Consider the following 20,803-nt stretch of genomic DNA (forward strand, 5'->3'; position numbering starts at 1 on the left):
GGTGTGCATAATCACAATATCAGAAGGAAAAATGATGTTAATTACTCCACACTAATGTTGCCTTTAGTACAGAAAGGGGTGCACAAAGCTTCAACAAAACTTTTTGATATATCTTAGAAATGTTCAGAATGTAACCGTTTGTATGAATTAATTTGCAAAATAGTCCATGGAACATGTAACTAAGTAAGTTTCCACTTCTTTATATTCTTAATTGCATTATTCCTTCCCTTTGATTTTTTAATTACTCTTTTTTTTAAAAATATTTAGTTAGTTTCTGTATTGTAGCTGTTATCTCCCTTCCCCCTTGCAGCAAGAGGGGCCCTTTCAGCCTAGTGTCAGAGTGACCTGTAGACCTCCACCTCTACCTTTCCCAACCAGTTCCACTGTATACCCTGAAGAAGGCACATATAGTTCTGAAAACTGGTGTTGGTTTAATAGTTTCCATCGACAGTGATGGGAATTACCTGTCTTGGGAGTAAATTATGTGGCAGATAATGGGAGGTGTCTCATTTGGGTGGTGGTCATGATATATTTAAGAACAGGAAAGTACACAATGAGAAGTTAGAAGTGGTAATGGTAGGACGCGCAATTATACCATATTGTACGAAATTAGGAGAGAGCATCCAGTAAGTGAGAGCCAAATGAGGAACTGTGTTAAGATTATGGTCTAGAATAAGGCCATTGGCATACTTAAATGTTTTTTGCAGGAAAGTTTTCAGCACTTACCTTGAGGTATGATGAAAACAAAAGAAGGGCTGTCAGCTGTTTGTGTTAAGCAGCCAATGAGAAAGCAGCAGGCAGACAACATGTTTTGAAGTAATACATGCAGAACAAAGTGTGAAACTGCTGGAAACAGGGATTATAAATGTAATTGCTCTTTGTTCAAGTTAGAGTTAAACTGTGCTAGTATCTGAAAACCAAGGACATCATCACACCCATGATATATTCCAAAAAGCAGTGAAATATTTCTCTGCTCTGTGTTGCTTCGCAATTGATATGCATGAACTCACTGAGTAAGTGGTTCAGTGTTTTCTAATTAAATCATGGGAGCAGGTAGGTGGATCAATGTTCATTAATATATTGAACATGCAACTCTATTTTTAATAAACATTGATCCAAATAGCTTCCCCAGAATAGAATTAAAAAGCATTTATCCACTTACTGAAACATGCGTCTATTGCTGCAATTCCAAATGATTCGATCCACACAAACCTCTGAGTCTGAGTCATTTTACCACCAAATCTGATACTTGTTAGTGTCTGCAGTTAATCCGTAAACATGTACCAAAGGATAATGTTGCTGTGCAGAGCTAAATTACTTAAATCAATCCACTTTATAGCGCTCACTGCCATAATCGTGAAGTATTTCTCTTGAAACTCACTAGTACAGTAAAAAACAATGAAGAAGACAATGGTTTCAATTTCAGCACTAAAAATACATTACCTCTGTTCTTACTTCTCATTGATTATGTCAAACAATCATCCCATTGGCTACACAAAACTGACATTGCCAACCTTTGAGCAATAAATAAGCATGTCTGTGACAGCCATTGGCCCTGATTTAGATTTTAAGCTTGTGCAAATCATGAAAACAGAAGCAAACGTAGGTGTCATAAGAAGAATCAGGAAGGGAAGAAGGGTTAGATTGTCACAGAAATTAGAGGGAGGTTGAGCAGGGTTAGGAATCACGAGGGAGGGGAGACAGTTATGGACAAGAGAGGTTGGATCAAGTTGGTGCTGGCTGAACACTGAACAGGCTGTGCATGCAGAACATTTGGTGCTGGACTAGCTCCTGTCTGTGGAGATTATAATTATGCGTGAGTCTCCATACAGTATGGGTGATCTGATAGATACTATGGTTATTAAGGCAATACTACAGGTTATATTGTGTCACAAAATAGTTAACTTTATTGATAGTACCCTTTCTCATTAGCTTGAGGACTTAGTTTTTCAGAGATTGTTTCTCATATTATCGCAGATTTTGGTTCACTTGATGTTAAAAGTTCGAAAGTGTATTGCCATGTGGCATATGATTCATGTTGAAGCTATGATGTCAGCAGGTAAATTAAGTTGTGTTTTACGTCATTGTCGTTCCTTGAGGCTGCAGCTCAGATGTGTCTGCACAATCCCCTCTTCCATTTATTTTTGTGAATGCATATGACACTTCCTGGAGTATAAGGAAGGAATGCATTTCATGCTTGTGTGGTTTCTCATAAATTGTTGATGTACGTAGTGTTCCACTTGTGATGGGAAACTGGTGTGTTAACTGATGGCAGTGGCCAAGTGTGATCAGTTTGTTAAACTGATCTTTGACTGTGACATCTGTTGATGAAAACGGTCTTACATATATTCATAAAAACTGGCTTGATAAAAGTCTAGAATAAGGCTAGTGGCATGCTTGTGTGTTTTGTGCAGGAATGTTGTCAGTGCTTGCCATGAGATATGATGGGAACAAAAAGTGTTATGTCAGCTGTTTGTGTTATGCAGCCAGTGTGAGAGCAGCAGGCAGACAATGTGTTTCGAAGTAATACATCAAAAAGAAATGGTGAAATATTACTTTAAACAAGGATTATAAATCTCCTTGTTTTATTTGCAGCTGTTTAAACTATGGTAGTATCTGCAAATCAAGTATGTCACAACCCATTATACAGGGTGGTCCATTGCTAGTTACCGGGCCAAATATCTCACGAAATAAGCATCAAACGAAAAAACTACAAAGAACGAAACTCGTCTAGCTTGAAGAAGGAAACCAGATGGCCCTATGGTTGGCCCGCTAGATGGATATCAACTGTGTTTTTTAAATAAGAACCCCCAATTTATATTACGTATTCGTGTAGTACACAAAGAAATATGAATGTTTTAGTTGGACCACTTGTTTCGCTTTGTGATAGATGGTGCTGTAATAGTCACAAACGTATAAGTACATGGTATATATTTAAAAAGAAAGATGATGAGACTTACCAAACAAAAGCGCTGGCAGGTTGATAGACACACAAATAAACACAAACATACACACAAAAATCTAGCTTTCGCAACCAACGGTTGCCTCGTCAGGAAAGAGGGAAGGAGAAGGGAAGACAAAAGGATATGGGTTTTAAGGGAGAGGGTAAGGAGTCATTCCAATCCCGGGAGCAGAAAGACTTACCTTAGGGGGAAAAAAGGACAGGTATACACTCGCACACACACACACACATATCCATCCGCATATACACAGACACAAGCAGACATTTGTAAAGGCAAAGAGTTTGGGCATCACATAACATTCCGGATGGTATTTGCTTCGTGAAGCATTACCCGTGTTAAAATGGACCGTTTACCGATTCCGGAAAAGGTCGATATCGTTTTGATGTATGGCTGTTGTGTCAAAATGCCCAACGGGCGTGTGCTATGTATACTCCTCAGTATCCTGGATGACATCATCCAAGTGTCCGGACTGTTCACCGGATAGTTACGTTATTTAAGGAAACAGGAAGTTTTGAGCCACATGTGAAACGTCAACCACGACCTGCAACAAATGATGATGCCCAAGTAGATGTTTTAGCTGCTGTCGCGGCTAATCCACACATCAGTAGCAGACAAATTGCGCGAGAATCGGGAATCTCAAAAATGTCGGTGTTGAGAATGTTACATCAAAATTGATTGCACCCATACCATATTTCTATGCACCAGGAATTGCATGACGACCACTTTGAATGTCGTGTACAGTTCTGCCACTGGGCAGAAGAGAAATTACGAGACGATGACAGATTTTTTGCACGCGTTCTATTTAGCGACGAAGCGTCATTCACCAACAGTGGTTCGATTCCCGGCGGGGTCAGGGATTTTCACCTGCCTCGAGATGACTGGGTGTTCGTGTTGTCCTCATCATTTCATCATCATCCAGGACACTGGTGAAATTGGACTGAGCAAAGGTTGGGAAATTGTACGGGCGCTGATAACCACGCAGTTGAGCGCCCCACAAACCAAACATCATCATCATCACCAACAGTGGTAATGTAAACTGGCATAATATGCACTATTGAGCAATGGAAAATCCACGATGACTGCAACAAGTGGAACATCAGCGACCTTGGCGGCTTAATGTATGGTGCGGCATTATGAGAGGGAGGATAATTTGCCCCCATTTTATCGATGGCAATCTAAATGGTGCAATGTGTGCTGGTTTCCTACGTAATGTTCTACCAATGTTACTACAAGATGACAGAATGACGATGTACTTCCAACATGATGGATGTCCAGCACATAGCTCGCATGCAGTTGAAGCGGTATTGAATAGCATATTTCAAGACAGGTGGATTGGTCATTGAAGCACCATACCATGACCTGCACGTTCACCGGATCTGACGTCCCCGAATTTCTTTCTGTGGGGAAAGTTGAAGGATATTTGCTATCGTGATCCACCGACAATGCCTGACAACATGCGTCAGCTCGTTGTCAATGCGTGTGCGAACATTACGGAAGGCGAACTACTTGCTGTTGAGAGGAATGTCGTTACACGTATTGCCAAATGCATTGAGGTTGATGGACATCATTTTGAGCATTTATTGCATTAATGTGGTATTTGCAGGTAATCATGCTGTAACAACATGCCTTCTGAGCAATGATAAGTTCTCAATGGTACATGTATCACATTGGAACAACCAAAATAAAATGTTCAAACGTACATAAGTTCTGTATTTTAATTTAAAAAAACTACCTGTTACCAACTGTTTGTCTAAAATTGTGAGCCATATGTTTGTGACTATTAGAGTGCCATCTATCACAAAGCGAAAAAAGTGGTCCAGCGAAAACATTCATATTTCTTTATGTACTACACGAATGTGTAATAAAAAATGGGGGTTCCTATTAAAAAAAAATGCAGTTGATATCCGTTTGACCTATGGCAGTGCCATCTAGTGGGCCAACCATAGCGCCAACTGGTTTCCCCCTTCAAGCTAGACAAGTTTCATGAGATGTTTGGCCCGGTCACAATCAATGGACCACCTTGTATACTCAAAGAAGCAGTGAAATATTTCTCTGCTCTGTGTTGCTATGCAATCAGTCTGCATGAGCACACTAAGTAGATCTGTTTTTTAATTAAATCATAGGAGGAATTAAGTTGATCAATGTTTTAATTAAATCATTGGAGAAGGAGGTGGCTCAATGTCTAATTAAATCATTGGAGGAGGTAGGTGGATAGATGTTTTTTCATTAAATCATGGGAGAAGGTAGGTGGATCAGTGTTCATTAATACATTGAATATGTAACTCTTGTTATGAATAAACATTGATCCACCTGCCTTCTTCCATGATGTAGTTAAAGAAGAAGACCGTGTTTCATATACTCATTTATGCAGATCGATTGCGTATTCATTTCACCATCACATTCGACACATTTTCATGCCTGTCAAATTAATCCATGAGACATGCACCAGCATTCATCCATTTTATGGCAGTCTCTGCCATAATCACAAAATATTGCTCTTGAAACTCGACAACACACAGAAAACCAGCGAACAAGACAATGGTTTTGATTTCGATGCTAGAAATACATCACCTCTCTTTTCGCATCGAAGTGGTTATTTCAAAGAATCATTCCATTGACTACATGAAACTAACGTGTTGCCAATCTATGCGTATTAGTTAAGCATCACCATGATTGCCGCTGGCCCTGATCTAGACTTAGGCAATTGGCTGAATTTCATACAGCACTGCATGGTTATTCTAGAAGTTCATTTCAGAAGATTACCTTAGTATAAATATGAGATAAGAAGATGGAATAACCCATAAACTAATAAATTTGAAGTGTAATAAACTGTAAGAGCTAGCATAATTTGAATTTTTAATGAAAATCTTTTACATTTGAATTCTTTACAGTGAGAATGAATTTTATTGTTAGTTTGTATGGGGGCAGTTGTCTACAGTGTACCAGAAGTTTTACAAGTATTGCACATTCCCAATTATTTTATTTTTTATTTTTGTGGAATGATTATATTACACAAAAATTGTGAAAAAAATGCATCCTAACTTAATGGTAAGAACTTCCCTTTGGTTCTTTGCACTTCACATTCAGTTCCAGAAAAACTAGTTTCATGAAATTAAAGACTAAAACTTTTATGTGAATGGGCAGTTCCAGGTAACTAAGTTTTATTGTTAGCCTTAACTTCAATTGCATTATATATAATTGTACCTTCTGGAGAGATACAAATTATCAGTTTCTCGAACAGAACACGAATCATGCAGTGATATACAGTTTCAAGGTCCCTGAGGTAACATGTGGATGCCATAATGCATATGTACTCATTGCATGCATGTAGTCAGTTTTGACACACACACACACACACACACACACACACACACACACACACACAGGCAACTGAGAATTCAGATGGGGTTCCTTATCTTTCATAAAAACAAAGGTTACTTTCCTTTGACTTTTCTCTTCTAAACAGAAAACTTTTCAAACTTATTTTTTTCTAGGTTTATAGACAAAGAATCTGTCATTATCATAGATGCTGGAAATTACATTAAAGGTAAGAAAGATTAATTAACTTTCATGAATATAAGATAAAATCCTTGTAATTTTCAGTCATTACTGAACTGTACTTGCTGTGTAGCACCATCATTTTATTTATTGTCTTGTTTCCTCACTTCTTGAAATAGTCTGAGATGGTGAAAGCAGTTCAGCCGATACAATTTTGCATAGAATATGTATTCTTGGGTCTTAAGAATCATATACACTATGTGATCAAAAGTATCCAGACACCCCCAAAAACATACGTTTTTCATATTAGGTTTATTGTGCTTGCACCTACTGCCAGGTACTCCATATCAGCGATCTTAGTAGTCATTGGAAATAGTGAAAAGCAAAATGGGGTGAACCGCAGAAGTCACGGACTTCAAACCTGGTCACTGATTGGGTGTTACTTGTGTCATACGTCTTTACACAAAGTTTCCACACTTCTAAAAATCCTTAGGTCTACTGTTTCCAATGTGATAGTGAAGTGGAAATGTGAAGAGACACATACAGCGCAAAAGCGTACAGGCCGACCTTGTCTGTTGACTGACAGAGACAACCGACAGTTGAAGAGAGTCGTAATGCGTAATAGGCAGATATCTATCCAGACCATCATGCAGGAATTCCAAACTTCATCAGGATCCATTGCAAGTACTATGACAGTTAGGCGGGAGGTGAGAAAACTTGTATTTCATGGTCAAACGGCTGCTCATAAGTCACACATCACGCCAGTAAATGCCAAACGACTCCTCGCGTGGTGTAAGGGGCATAAACATTGGATGATTGACCAGTGGAAAAAATGTTGTGTGGAGTGACGAATCATTGTACACAGCGTGGTGGTCCGATGGCAGGATGTGGGTATGGCGAATGTCCAGTGTACGTCATCTGCCAGCATGTGTAGTGCCAACAGTAAAATTCTGAACTGGTTGTTTTATGGTGTGGTCATGTTTTTCATGGAGTGTGCTTGCATGCGTCTTTGTTTTGCTTGGCACAATCAGAGCACAGGCCTACATTGATGTTTTAAGCACCTTCTTGCTTCCCTCTGTTGAAGAGCAAATCAGGGATGGCGATTGTGTCTATCAACACTATTGAGCACCTGTTCATAATGCATGGCCTGTTGCAGAGTGATTACACGACACTAACATCCCTGTAATGGACTGGCCTTCACAGAGTCCTGACCTGAATCCTATAGTACACCTTTGGTGTGTTCTGGAACGCTGACTTCGTGCCAGGCCTCACTGAGCAACATTGATACAGTGCAGCACTCCGTGAAGAATGGACTGCCATTCCCCATATTCCCCATGACACTTTCCAGCACCTGATTGAACGTATGCTTGCAAGAGTGGAAGCTGTCACCAAGGTTAAGGTTGGGCTAACACCATATTGAATTCCATCATTACTGATGGAGGGGGCTGTGAACTTTTAAGTCATTTTCAGCCTGGTGTCTGGATGATTTTGATCACATAGTGTATATTCAAAATTTTTCTGTTCACTTGCAGTATGTTCTTCTGAAAAATGTAATTCATGATTAACTTTTAATTTTCATTGTAGGTTATCGGTATGAATTATACTGCATCTCAAAAGGTGCAGGAACAACACAATGCACTATTCACTGTGGAGTGGATGAAGATACAGTGCACAGGTGGAATTCTAAGAGGGAATGTGGCTATAAGGAAGATGTTTTAAGAGCTTTAATCATGCGCTATGAAGCCCCAGACAGCAGAAATCGATGGGATTACCCACTCTTCACAGCACTGTTCACTGATGATTTGAAGTATGATGAGATATACAGCTCATTATTTGAGAGGAAACCGCCACCACCTAATCAGTCAACACAGTGTGTAAGTATAAATACAGACAGTAAATGATATCTTTTTGGACATAGTATATGCTGTTAATGTGTATTGTTAGTGCCTTTTCTGTGTAACATTAGTCATGTGAGTGGCGCATATGCTTCACCTTAGCACTGAGTTATTGACTTTTCATTTCATATACATGTTGTGATAAGAAGGAGCAAATATGCTAATGCTCCTTCCACAGATTTTAACTAAAATGGTCCTCAAGGATGTAGAATAAGTAAAAATATGTGATTTTTTTCCATTTGAAAATTAATATCAAACTTGACACTATCATTCAAATGTATATACACTGAAGTGCACAGGTTAACTCTTAGTGTATGACCAGCCATGTGTCATTGAATAGAAAACAGCATTACTGTAAATATTAAGTACATTCTGTTGCTGGTTATCCAAACCTGTTACCAGCTCTGGTGCTTACTGGCAAGTGTTTTGACTTTCAGTAGGGGTATTTTGAACTCAAGTTCTGTAATTTTATTGTTACTTTTGTTTCTGTCGTCATGCTCAAGTTCATCCAATTGAGAAAAGTTTCAACAAAAATTAATAGGACGTTATTTTAGAAATTAATTTGCATAATTTCCCCATAAAATTACAATATAGAGTAGCCCACAAAGAAAACAAAGAAAAGTATGTAAAGAAAGAAATTATTCCTACCAGTGAACAAATATAGATGTCCAGAGGAAGGCTAACAGAACTGCCAGTTTTCGAAAGTAGTAGATTCTATACCAAGCTAATAAAAAATGGAAAAGGTTTGTGAGAATAGGTTTATTCCCTCTTTCCTGTACTACTTTGTCTCTTGTAGCCCAACTTTCAGGGAATTTTCCTACTGAAATGGTCATTAGTTTCCAAAGACAGTGTTGGTGTCATCTTTTTAAGTATGTAATTAGAAAAGATCTTCCTACCTTTACGTTATCATAGTGCAAGTTCGGAGATCCTGTTGTTCCTGAATATATATGTAATCACTTGCCACTTACATTACAGCTCATTTCTAAGTCTATTTTTTGTTGTTGCATATCTGTTTATTGGGAAACAAGAAAGACACTGAAACAGCTCACTTGTGAACTCTTGAAAATAAGTTTAGTTGCTACAATATATTTTGAACTGAAGACTGAGAAGAAAACTGACCATAACTCCAGAGAGTTACGGACAGCCCTTGGTTGGCCCTAGGATTTTTCCTATTAAATATGGCTTCCTTTTTGCACCTCTGGCAATGTTTTGGGGAATTGGGTAAGTGAGAAATTGCTTTGTGATTCAGAGGTAATGTTGAAGATTAGTTTCACCTTTAACCGGTTGAGTCAGTTTGCAGCCAGTCAGAAATCAAATTGAAAAGAGGCATGAGTGTCATTTACAGCTGGACCATGCTACATAAAACACTGTGTTCTTCAAACTGCCTTTTGGGTTGAGGGCACTTAACTGTGTTTGAAGATTTCAGTTGGTCTGCAGATATATATTTTTTTATCAGTAAAAAATATGGATAATGCTGTCCACTTAAGAGATTGTCTTTTACATTAATTCTATTTTTACCATTAAAAAAGAAGAAATACACTTGCACATGCGTGACCCCCCCCCCCCCCCCTCCCCACACACACACACACACACACACACAGTGTGAATGCTAGTGGCATCCAGACATAACTATTTTAGGTTTGTGTTTGTGGGGGAGGGGGGGGGGGGTGTTATATTCACGGGTGCGTGGGTGTGGGTGTGTGTGTGTGCATGCACGAGTGAACATTGTCGTTTACAATAGTGGACAATTGTCTTGTGTTTCAGGCTCCTCTTTCCTCAACAAATTTTCTGTATGAGCTGGACAAAGTGACCCAAGAGATACTATCTGTAAGTAACGATAGTTTTCCTTCATTTCTCATTATTTCATGTGACACGATGTTATAAATAAAGTATACAAACAACTCATACTATTGTTTCATAAAAGTAGTATTGATTGCTGTTTTCACATACAACACAACATGCTGTAATTATTTATGGAATCTGATATTTGAAGCCTTTTTCATTAAGAAAGTAACAATAAGTTATCAGTTATCAGAACACTTTGTCTGTCTGTCTGTCTGTTTGTCGAAAAGTGATTCATCCTACCAGATCCTTCCTTGAATTTGTGTGGAATGATTGACAATAAATTGTTGGTGTTTGCCAGTCCAACTCCCTTTCTTCGCATTTGTATCTGCACTTCACAAACTGATGATAAAATAGAAATATAAGGAAACTGAGGAATTTTAAAATATTTTTACTTGTTTGGAGGTTCAAACTGTAGTAAGCTTATGAAAAGAATGATAGAAAAATGTGAAAATATGAGGGGGGACCCAAAAGAGACCGGATTGTTGTCATAAAAAATTTATTGATGAACCTTTTTACAAAATTACTTCAGTCACCTTCAAAATACTCTCCATTACATGTGATGCACTTGTCAGGTCTCTTTTCCCACTGTTGGAAGCATGTTTGATATTGTACAGTGCCCTTTGCGAAGCTGTTTTTACCACCTCCACATCGTCATAACGCCCCCCTTTTAGCATTTTTTTCATTCGTGGAAATAGGAAAAAGTTGTACGGGGCTAGGTCCGGTGAATACGGAGCGTGGGGAATGACATACCACCTCTGAGATGCCAAGTAGTGGGTCACTCATAAGACCGTGTGTGCTGGAGCGTTGTCGTGATGCAGAAACCAGTCACCTGATCGCCAAAGTTCCGGGCGTTTCCTCCGCACATCCTCTCGCAGACACTTTAAAACATCCAAGTAAAAGTGCTGGTTAACAGTCTGGCCAGGAGGTACGAATTCCCGATGCACAATTCCACGAACATCAAAAAAGACAGTGATCACCGAAAGAAGTGACAACACTTTCTGCACAACCCGCCCATCATTGTGCATGACGATGCGTGGGCGCATACAGTGCAAGTTGTGGCTGCTCTGGTCAGTCGATGGGACTGGGAAGTACTGCACCATCCACCATACTCCCTGGACGTAAGTCCTTGTGTCTTTGATTTGATTCAGAAGATGAAGGTGGCTGCTCTGGTCAGTCAGTGGGACTGGGAAGTACTGCACCATCCACCATACTCCCCGGACGTAAGTCCTTGTGACTTTGATTTGATTTAGAAGATGAAGGAACCACTTCATGGCATACACTTCAGAACTGTTCCAGAGATTCGACAGGCGGTAGACTGCTCCATTCACACCATCAACAGAACAGGCACAGCTAACAGTATACTACGCATTCCATATTGCTGGCAATGGGTTCTACACAACGCTTGTGACTACTTTGAAGGACAGTAACAGGTGCAAACATGTAACTCTTATCAGTTGTGAATAAATAGTTGCCACTATTTAAGTTCCAACCGTCGTATAAGAAAGTGTACTCGGAAAAGACAAGGAGACAATGGAAGATAGCTACTGTGTAACACTGGCTAGATAGAGTCGGGAATTATGTACTGGGCTGCAGTGTGTAGTGTATTAGGATGCAAATATGGAGTTGGATCATAACCTGACATGCCTAAATAGTAGGCTGAAAAATGGAAGACACTAAAGAAAAAGAGGGTGACAATGTCTGGTATAAACAGAAAACTAATTTTAAATTGAAAATAGTAATTTGTGCCTATGAGCGAGGCTGCATACTCATAATCGAGCTGTTGGCTTTCACAAGAACACCAGCTGTGAATGACTCTATCATGAATATTTCTTTTCAAATTTCTGCCCATGTTTATCAGTTACAAAATTTAGTATCATGCTTATGAGTGGCATAATTGTTTTTAGACCATTAGTTGTTCATATTATTTTCATTGAAGGTTCACAGGTATACTCTCATCTGACAGTTTCACTTCTAGGGCACAGAATGTCTTCCCAGTACTTACTTTACAGTAACAAAGTTCTAAATGTTATTAGTACACTGATAAACAGTAGAAAAAATGTTTTCTAGCTTTCGGGACAGTTGGTTCTTTCCACCGGGGGAAAGGGGATGGATTGTGGAAGGTTGGAACAGAGAAGCAAATCACTAAAATTTCTGCTTGAGTGGGATCCATCTGGTACTAGGACAGCAGGAGCACATAAAGAGCTACAGTATTATAAAGTGAAATTTCAATTTTGATACAGTTTCACATTTAGCTCTTTTTTTTTTTCACAATCATATTGACCAACTCACGTTAACAACCTCAGTTCCTCTTCTTCCTTTGTTGTTGTTTCCTATTTTTCCAGAATTCTCTCATTTTCTCACCATGAAGTCCCTTCCTTTCTTCTGTCCATTTTGTTCCCGATTTTAGAGAAGAAAAGTTGCTACTCACCATATAGCGGAGATGCTGAGTCGCGATAGGCACAATAAAAAGATTCACACACTCATAGCTTTTGGCCATTAAGGCTTTGTCAGCAGTAGACACACATACACACATGCCCACACACACATTCATGCAAACGCAACTTGCACACGTCTGCAGTCTTAGAACCTGAAACTACGCTACGAGCAGCAGCACCAGTACATGATGGGAGTGGCGACTGGGTGGGGATAAGGGGGAGGCTGAGGAGGGGAGGTGGAGGGATAGTATGGTGGGAGTGGCAGACAGTGAAGTGTTGCAGTTTAGACAGAGGGCAGGAGAGAAGGTGCGGAAGAGGGGGGGGGGGGGAGGGGGTAAGTAGCGGAAAGGAGAGAAATAAAAATAAATTAAAACACTGGGCGTGGCGGTGAAATGATGGCTGTGTAGTGCTGGAATGGGAACAGGGAAGGGGCTGGATGGGTGAGGACAGTGACTAACCTTTCCAGACACCCTATGAATTCCAAACCAAAACCTTCTTCCTAGTCTCCAAGACCAACTATACCCTCACCCACAATTACTTCTCCTTTGAAGGCAGTACCTACAAACAAATCCGCGATACGGCTATGGGCACCCACATGGCACCATCCTATGCTAACCTATTCATGGGCCATCTAGAAGAATCCTTCCTAAATACTCAGAATCCTAAACCCCTCACCTGGTTCAGATTCATTGATGACATCTTTGCTATCTGGATTGAAGGCGAGGACACCTTATTCACATTCCTCCAGAACCTCAACAACTTTCCCCATTTGCTTCACCTGGTCCTACTCAACTCAACAAGCCACCTTCCTAGATGTTGACCTTCACCTCAGAGATGCCTACATCAGTACCTCCGTCCATATCAAACCTACTAAGTACCAGCAGTACCCCCACTTCCACAGCTGCCACCCATGACATACCAAGAAGTCCCTTCCGTACAGCCTAGCCAACTGTGGTCGTTGCATCTGCAGTGACGAGCAGTCCTTCTCTAAATATACCGAGGGTCTCACTGAAGCCTTCACTGACCGTAGTTATCCTCCCATCCTTGTACAAAAACAAATCTCCCATGCCTTATCTTTCCAATCTCCTACCACCTCCCAAAGTCCCACAGTTCGGCCGCAGAGGAGCATTCCCCCTCGGAACTCAGTACTATCCAGGACTGGAGCAACTGAGTTACATTCTCCACCGGGGCCTCGATTACCTCTCGTCGTGCCCTGAAATGAGAAATGTCCTACCCACTAATTTCCCACCCCTCCTACCGTGGTATTCCACCATCCACCGAACCTACACAATATTCTCGTTCATCCTTACACAACCCCTGCTCCCAATCCCTTACCTCAAGGCTCATACCCCTGTAATAGACCTAGATGCAAGACCTGTCCCATACATCCTCCTACCACCACCTATTCCAGTCCGGTCACTAACATCACCTATCCCATCAAAGGCAGGGCTACCTGTGAATACAGTCATGTGATACACAAGCTAAGCTGCAACCACTGTGCTGCATTCTATGTAGGCATGACAACCAACAAGTTGTCTGTCCGCATGAACGGCCACCAACAAACTGTGGCCAAAACACAAGTGGACCACCCTGTTGCTGAACACACTGCCAAACAAGATACCCCTCATCTCAATGACTGCTTCACAGCCTGAGCCATATGGATCCTTCCCACCAACACCAGCTTTTCTGAACTGCGCAGGTGGGAACTTCCCTGCAATACATCCTACATTCCCGTAACCCTCCTGGCCTCAACTTTCGTTAGTCACTGTCCTCACCCAACCAGCTCCCTCCCTGTTCCCATTCCAGCACTATACAGCCGTCATTTCACTGCCACACCCAGTCTTTTAATTTATTTTTATTTCTTTCCTTTACACTACTTACTCCCTCCCCCCTCCGCACCTTCTCTCCTGCCCTCCGTGTAAGCTGAAACACTTCACTGTGCGCCACTCTCATTGTACTATCCCTCCCCATCCCCGCCCCAGCCTCCTCCTTAACCCCACCCAGTCGCCACTCCCACCATGCACTGGTGCTGCTGCTCACAGTGTACTTTCAGGTCTCTGAGACTGCAGATGTGTGTGCAAGTTGCGTTTGCGTGAGTATGTGTGTGCATGTGTGTATGTGTGTCTACTGCTGACAAAGGCCTCAATGGCCAAAAGCTGTGAATGTGTGAATGTTTTTATTGTGCCTATTGCGACTCAGCATCTCCGCTATATGGTGAGTAGCAACTTTCTTTCTTTGATATTGTTACATTCCATCCTGGATTTTCCATTGTTTGATTGTTCTCGTTTTTAGTTTCTTCTGCTTTGAAAGCCTTCCAAATTTAATATTTTATTTTTAAAACAGGTTTCTTTCTGTTATTTCTAATTCTTTGATGTTGTTTCTTTCTAGATCTTTCCTTACTTCTGTAATCCGTGCTATTGTCGATTTATTCTTCCAGAAATATAGGAGTATTCGTTTTGTTAGTCTATTTCCATCCATTCTGTAGAGTTGTCTGAAGAAGGTTAATCTTCGTTTGGCTATTATTTCAGATATTTTCTCTATAACTTTTAGATCTCTTCATTACTTCTTATTTTCCAACTATCTGCAGTTTTTATTGTGCCGATTATTTTTCTTGTAATCCTTTCCAGTACTTCTAGTCTGTCCATCTTATAGTTCATCATTAGGCATTATCAACATTCTCGTTGTACCCCTGTGGTATAGTGTTTTAGTTTTGTTTTTCTAGATATACATTTCTTGTTGTAAATATTTTTGGTCAAACCAGATGCTCTTTCCATTTTATTAATTCTTGTGTCTACTGCAGATTCTTCTAGTCCATTCTGTTGTATGGTCTCTCCAAGATATTTGAATTTATTTACTGGCTCTATTTTACCTATTTGTGTTTCTGTGAATTTTTGCACATTTTTTATATTTGTCATGAATTTTGTTTCCTCTGCTGAAATTTTGAGACCAGTTCTGTTTGCTGTTTTTTCCAGAAGGTTTATCTGAATAACTGCTTCTGTCAGGTTTTCTGAAAGTATTGCAAAATCATCTGCAAAAGCCAAGCAGTTTACCTAAATTTCATTTGTTTTCCTTCCCAGAGTTATAGGTTCAATTTTGTGATTTTTTTAGCTCCAAATTTCAGAACCTTACAGTTTTTTCTAGAACACAATTAAACAGTAAACCATCACCTTGGCTAACACCCGTTTTTATTTCAAATGGCTGAGATACTTCTTCCATAAATTTGACTTTAGATATTGTACCTGTTACTATTTCACGAATTATATTTGCTAATTCTGATATAACACCAAATTCTCTAATGACCTTATCTATTTGTTTCTATGTCTATACAGTCAAATGCTTTTTTATGTGGTGGGTGGATTAATGCTGTTTTCCATTAAACTGCAATCTTTTCAGTTTTCCAAATGTTCTCAAGAAGCAGTTGTAGATCCTGTATGATTTTGATTCTGACCACTTCAATAATTCTGCTGTAATGGAGTCTTCACCACTTGCTTTATTGTTTTGATGGCTTCATGAATTTCTAACTCTGTTGGTGGGAAATCTTCCTCTAGATTTTGAGATATCACTGGAAATTCTAATTTATCTGTTGTAACTGGACAGTTTAATAGCTTTTCACAAAATTTTGCTAAAATTTCACAGTTTTCTTTGTTATTTAATCCCATTTTGCCATTTTCATCTTTGAAACCAATGCTTGGTGCCTGATATCCTTTAAGTATGTGTTTAAAGTTTGGTAAAAATTTCTAGTATTATTTTTAGTGAAATTTTCTTCTATTTCAATAAGCTGAGAATTTTCAAAGTTTCTTTTGATTTTCCAGATTATTTTTTATGTTTTTTTTTCTTTGTTGTCTGAATTGTTCAGTGCCTTCCTCTTTTTTCAATCATCTCCATTTTTGAGCTCTTTGTATTGGTGCTTCTTCACACTCTTCATGCCACCATGTCTTCTTTTTATTCTTGGCCAATCCTAAAGTTTTCTCTGCTGCTTGAGTTATTTGGATCTGGAGTTCACGCCAATCACCTTCTTTATTTGTCTCAATTTCTTCTCTAAATTTTTCTATATTTTCTTTTGTAATATTAACTGTAGTGGTGTTGTTATCTGATCACTTTCTTGGTCACCTTTTTTGTTTTAGACGGGAGAAATTTTATTTTAATCTTAGAGAGATAATGATCCGAGTCAAATTCCCCATTTCTGACTATTTTAACATTCATAATTTCAGTGTTATACCTTTTAGATATGGCTACATGATCCAGTTGAAATTCTCCTAGGTATGGATTTGGATGTCTCCAAGTTTTGGCTGTTCTTGGTAGTTTGCGGAAATGTGTGGACATGAGTTTTAACTGGAACATTTTACACATATTGATCAGCCTTTCACCGTTTCTGTTTGTTCTTGAGTGTGCTGAATATTCACCTACAATAGTCCTAAATTTCTTTTCCCTCCCAATTTGCGCATTGAAGTCACCAAGAAGTATTTTAACATTCTTTTTAGGTATGATAGAAATTTCAGATTCTAAAAGATACCAGAATTGATATACTTTCTCCATATTTCTTCTTATGTCTGCATTTATAGGTGCATGACAGTTTACAAGGGTGTCACTTTTATTCTTGCACTTCATTGTTAACATGAATGTTCTTTCTGAATTCGATCTAAATTCTGTTACACTGTTTACGAATTTTTTGTTTACATAAAATGTTGTACCGAACATCGTCATGTTTTCAATTATTCTCACTGCTGGTTTCCCTTTATAAATTCTATAATATTGTGTATCAGCTACATTCTCATCTAAGAATTGTGTTTGTTGGACTGCTATAATTAGTATATTGTTCGTCTGCAGAAATAATTCTAATTCCTTTTGTTTTCCAATTTTCAGTAGAGAATTTACAGTTAATGTTCCAAAGTAGTACTTCTTCTTTTAACTGAAACTTGGAAGGTTTTTCAGTGTATTCCATCTCTTTTTCATCGTAGTCCGCAACTCGTGGTCTCGCGGTAGCGTTCTCGCTTCCTGAGCACGGGGTCCTGGGTTCGATTCCCGGTGGAGTCAGGGATTTTCACCTCGAGATGTCTGGGTGTTGTTGTGTCATCTTCAACATCATCATTCATCGTCATTACGGTCAGAGGAAGGCAATGGCAAACCACCTCCACTAGGACCTTCCCTAGTACGGCGGTGCGGGACTCCCACGTTGTTCGCCTACGCTCTGCCAAGGAGTATGGGACTTCATCATCATCTTCATTGCAAATGTTGGACTCCCCAGAATCCTAGGTCCCATTACACATTACATGGTGTAATGGTGGATTCCTCATCAGAGTTACCACCTGGGGTAAAGCATCTATTGTGCAAACTTTCAATTTTGTGACTTGAAGCTGTAAGTTGTAGAGTAGGGAATCCAAAGTAATCCCTGAATTTCCATTTTATTATTATTATTATTATTATTATTATGCTGCAAAATACTGTACCTTTAGCCACTTATTCACATTCTGAAGCCCGTGTGATGCATAAATGACATGTCACAAATATAACTTGGAAACAAATTTGTTAACTATGTACAGATGGAACAAAACTATTGTGTTATAATTCACACACACACACACACACACACACACACACACACACACACACACACACCTAACACCACTCCACTCATACCATATCACATGTGAAGCAGAAACATACCTGTGACAATGTGAATAATTTGTATACAAGGTATGTCCACAAAGTTAGTTCCGTGTGGTTATATAAAACAAACATGTACAGATACAGAAAAAATATTTATTGTACAAATATCTACAACTGTTAAACTACTTCTCTACATAGGTTCCGAAATTTTGTGGGCACTTGTCATAGCGTGGCACAAGTTTTTGTATGCCTTCTTCTTGGAAGGTTGCCGCCTGTGTATTCAACCATGTGATAACATTTTCTTTCAGCTCGTCCTTGACCACTAAGGACAGATTTTAGGTGTAAGAAGAGATGAAAGTTGCTAGGAGCGAGGTCCAGGCTGTACAGAGGATAATCAAACATGTCCCAATGAAATTCCTGTAAGAGTTGTTTGATCACATTCTTTGCCATGTGAGGTCAGGCATTATCGGGGGAAAAAACACCTTTTGACAGTAATCCTTGGCACTTGTTCTGTATTGCGCAGCCCAATTTCTTAATGGTCTCACAGTAACCATGTGCATTGATTGTTTGGCTTTGTTGTAAGAAATCAATTAGCAAAATACTTTTTCTGTCCCAAAAAACAATGCACATGACTTTTCAAGGTGTCAAGATTTGCTTAGACTTAACTTTCGTTGGGGATGAAGTGTGGCTCCATTCCATTGATTGCTGTTTTGTTTCAGGGGTGTTGTACAATACCCAAGTTTCATCCCCCATGACTATCCGAGAAAGAAAACCATCGCCTTCTTCATTGTAGAATATCAGAAACTGAAATGCACTGCCCATCTGTTGTTTTTTGTGTTGTTCAGTAAGCATTTTGGGTACCCAACGTGAGCAAAGTTTTTGGAATTTCAGTTTTTCAGTAACAATTTCATGAATTAGTGATTGTGAGATTTGCAGAACTTCCATAGCTAGGGCACTAAGTGTAAACTCATGGTTGTGCTCAATCTTTTCTTCAATTGTGTGAACCAGTTCATCAGTAACCCCAGACGGGCTTCTACTTCGTTTTTCATTGTGCACTTGATCACGTCCTTCATTGAATAGTCTGACCCATCTTATAACCATTGAATTACTCATAGCATTTTGTCCATAAACCTCTCAGATTTGCCGATGAATTTCCTTTGGTTTAACTTTCTTTGCATTTAGAAAACGAATCACAGATCTGATTTCACACATGGTGGCATTTTCAATTATGGCTGACATTATAAAGAAGCACTACAAAGTACACGTCGGCAGCAGCAATCAGAAAATGGCGTACATGTCTTCTCCTTGAGTCAGAATAACTGGCACGCATGCTCGGAACTGCGATCGTAGTGCTGCCACGGATAGAAATAGAAATGGAACTTACTTTTGGATGACCCACGTATTTCTCAATGCTGTGCAAACTATTAGTTATTTGAATATTTTTGCAAATCCTTCTTAAATGAACAAAATGTTTTATGTGCTGCTTTGCTATGTACTTCTCTTTGAAAATCAATCATTCTTTTAGTTTTGTAATTTTGAAAAGATTGTTAGTAAAAAATATTATGTAGGAGGCAGGTGTTACATGTACATTGGTTTGAAGAGATTATAATTTTTTTTTCCGTCTGTTACAGCAGACTAATGTGTTGATTCTCTTGCAGGCAATACTCTCAGCTCAGAAACTAGGTGTCGATTCAGAAATAAAAATACCTGGCTTTAAGGATTCTGTCAGAACAAATGGTGTGAAACTCTCTGTCCCTCAACTAAGCAGGCTGAGAAGACAATTTCTGAGTTATACCAAACTGCATCCATCAAATGACATTTCTAAAATAGGCCCATTGTTCATACAGTTTCTTAATAGCAACATAACATAAATGTTTTACTCATATTTGTATGTATGTTGGTACCAAAACATTTTGCTTATGTATGTATATGTTTTATAATAAATTGTTATATCTATATTGAATTTGTAGTTGTTTTTGATTGTATTGAATGAATAGCTTTATCCTGCTGCACCACTTACGCTAATTGTTACCAGCCCGTGTAAGATACTCTCTTGCAGTAAACCTTGATAAAGTCTTTGTCAGAATATGCACGAGCCCATAGATGACATAAGTTATGAGCTACGGCTACAGGCGCTTTTTACTTGCTGTGTTATGAGACAAGTAAGTTAGCTAGTAATTGTTTTTGCTGTATATTTTATAGTATTTATGTGCATTAGTGTCAGATAGACTTGATAAATGGAAGGTTTCAGTTTTTATTTGCATCTGAATAGGAAAAGCGAAGTTTCCGTTTAGGACAGTTTCGCCTGTAGGCAAATATTTGTTTCATTCTTAACTGACTGTAAATATGCGGGATTATCAATTAAATCAGTGTAAAATACTCAGTATTTACGTCTATTAGTATCATTTAGACTTGCTACATTGAAGGAAGCAGTTTTTATAGTTTTATTGGGTCATTTTTGCATGTACGTAAATTTTTGTTTACATTATAAATACGAGGGATAATCAGTAGGTGTACCTTACTGTAGTTACTGTTTAATTTTTTAAATAATATTCACTAG

At 39.0% G+C, this 20,803-nt stretch overlaps 1 protein-coding gene across 1 annotated transcript in view; it reads left to right on the forward strand.

The window, feature by feature from the left end:
• The window catches only part of LOC126095102 (protein KTI12 homolog), a 28,369-nt gene extending 8,173 nt beyond the window's left edge, over window positions 1-20,196 (forward strand). Inside the window, exons 3-6 of the mRNA XM_049909806.1 lie at window positions 6,458-6,510; window positions 8,046-8,335; window positions 10,121-10,183; window positions 19,902-20,196. Of these exons, the coding sequence (XP_049765763.1) occupies window positions 6,458-6,510; window positions 8,046-8,335; window positions 10,121-10,183; window positions 19,902-20,114 (619 nt within the window). The 3' untranslated portion in view covers window positions 20,115-20,196. The remainder of the gene's footprint in view (window positions 1-6,457; window positions 6,511-8,045; window positions 8,336-10,120; window positions 10,184-19,901) is intronic.
• The last annotated feature ends 607 nt before the right edge of the window (window positions 20,197-20,803 follow it).

This window comes from Schistocerca cancellata, chromosome 8 (assembly GCF_023864275.1).
Source record: "Schistocerca cancellata isolate TAMUIC-IGC-003103 chromosome 8, iqSchCanc2.1, whole genome shotgun sequence".
NCBI classification, from domain to species: Eukaryota; Metazoa; Arthropoda; class Insecta; order Orthoptera; family Acrididae; genus Schistocerca; species Schistocerca cancellata.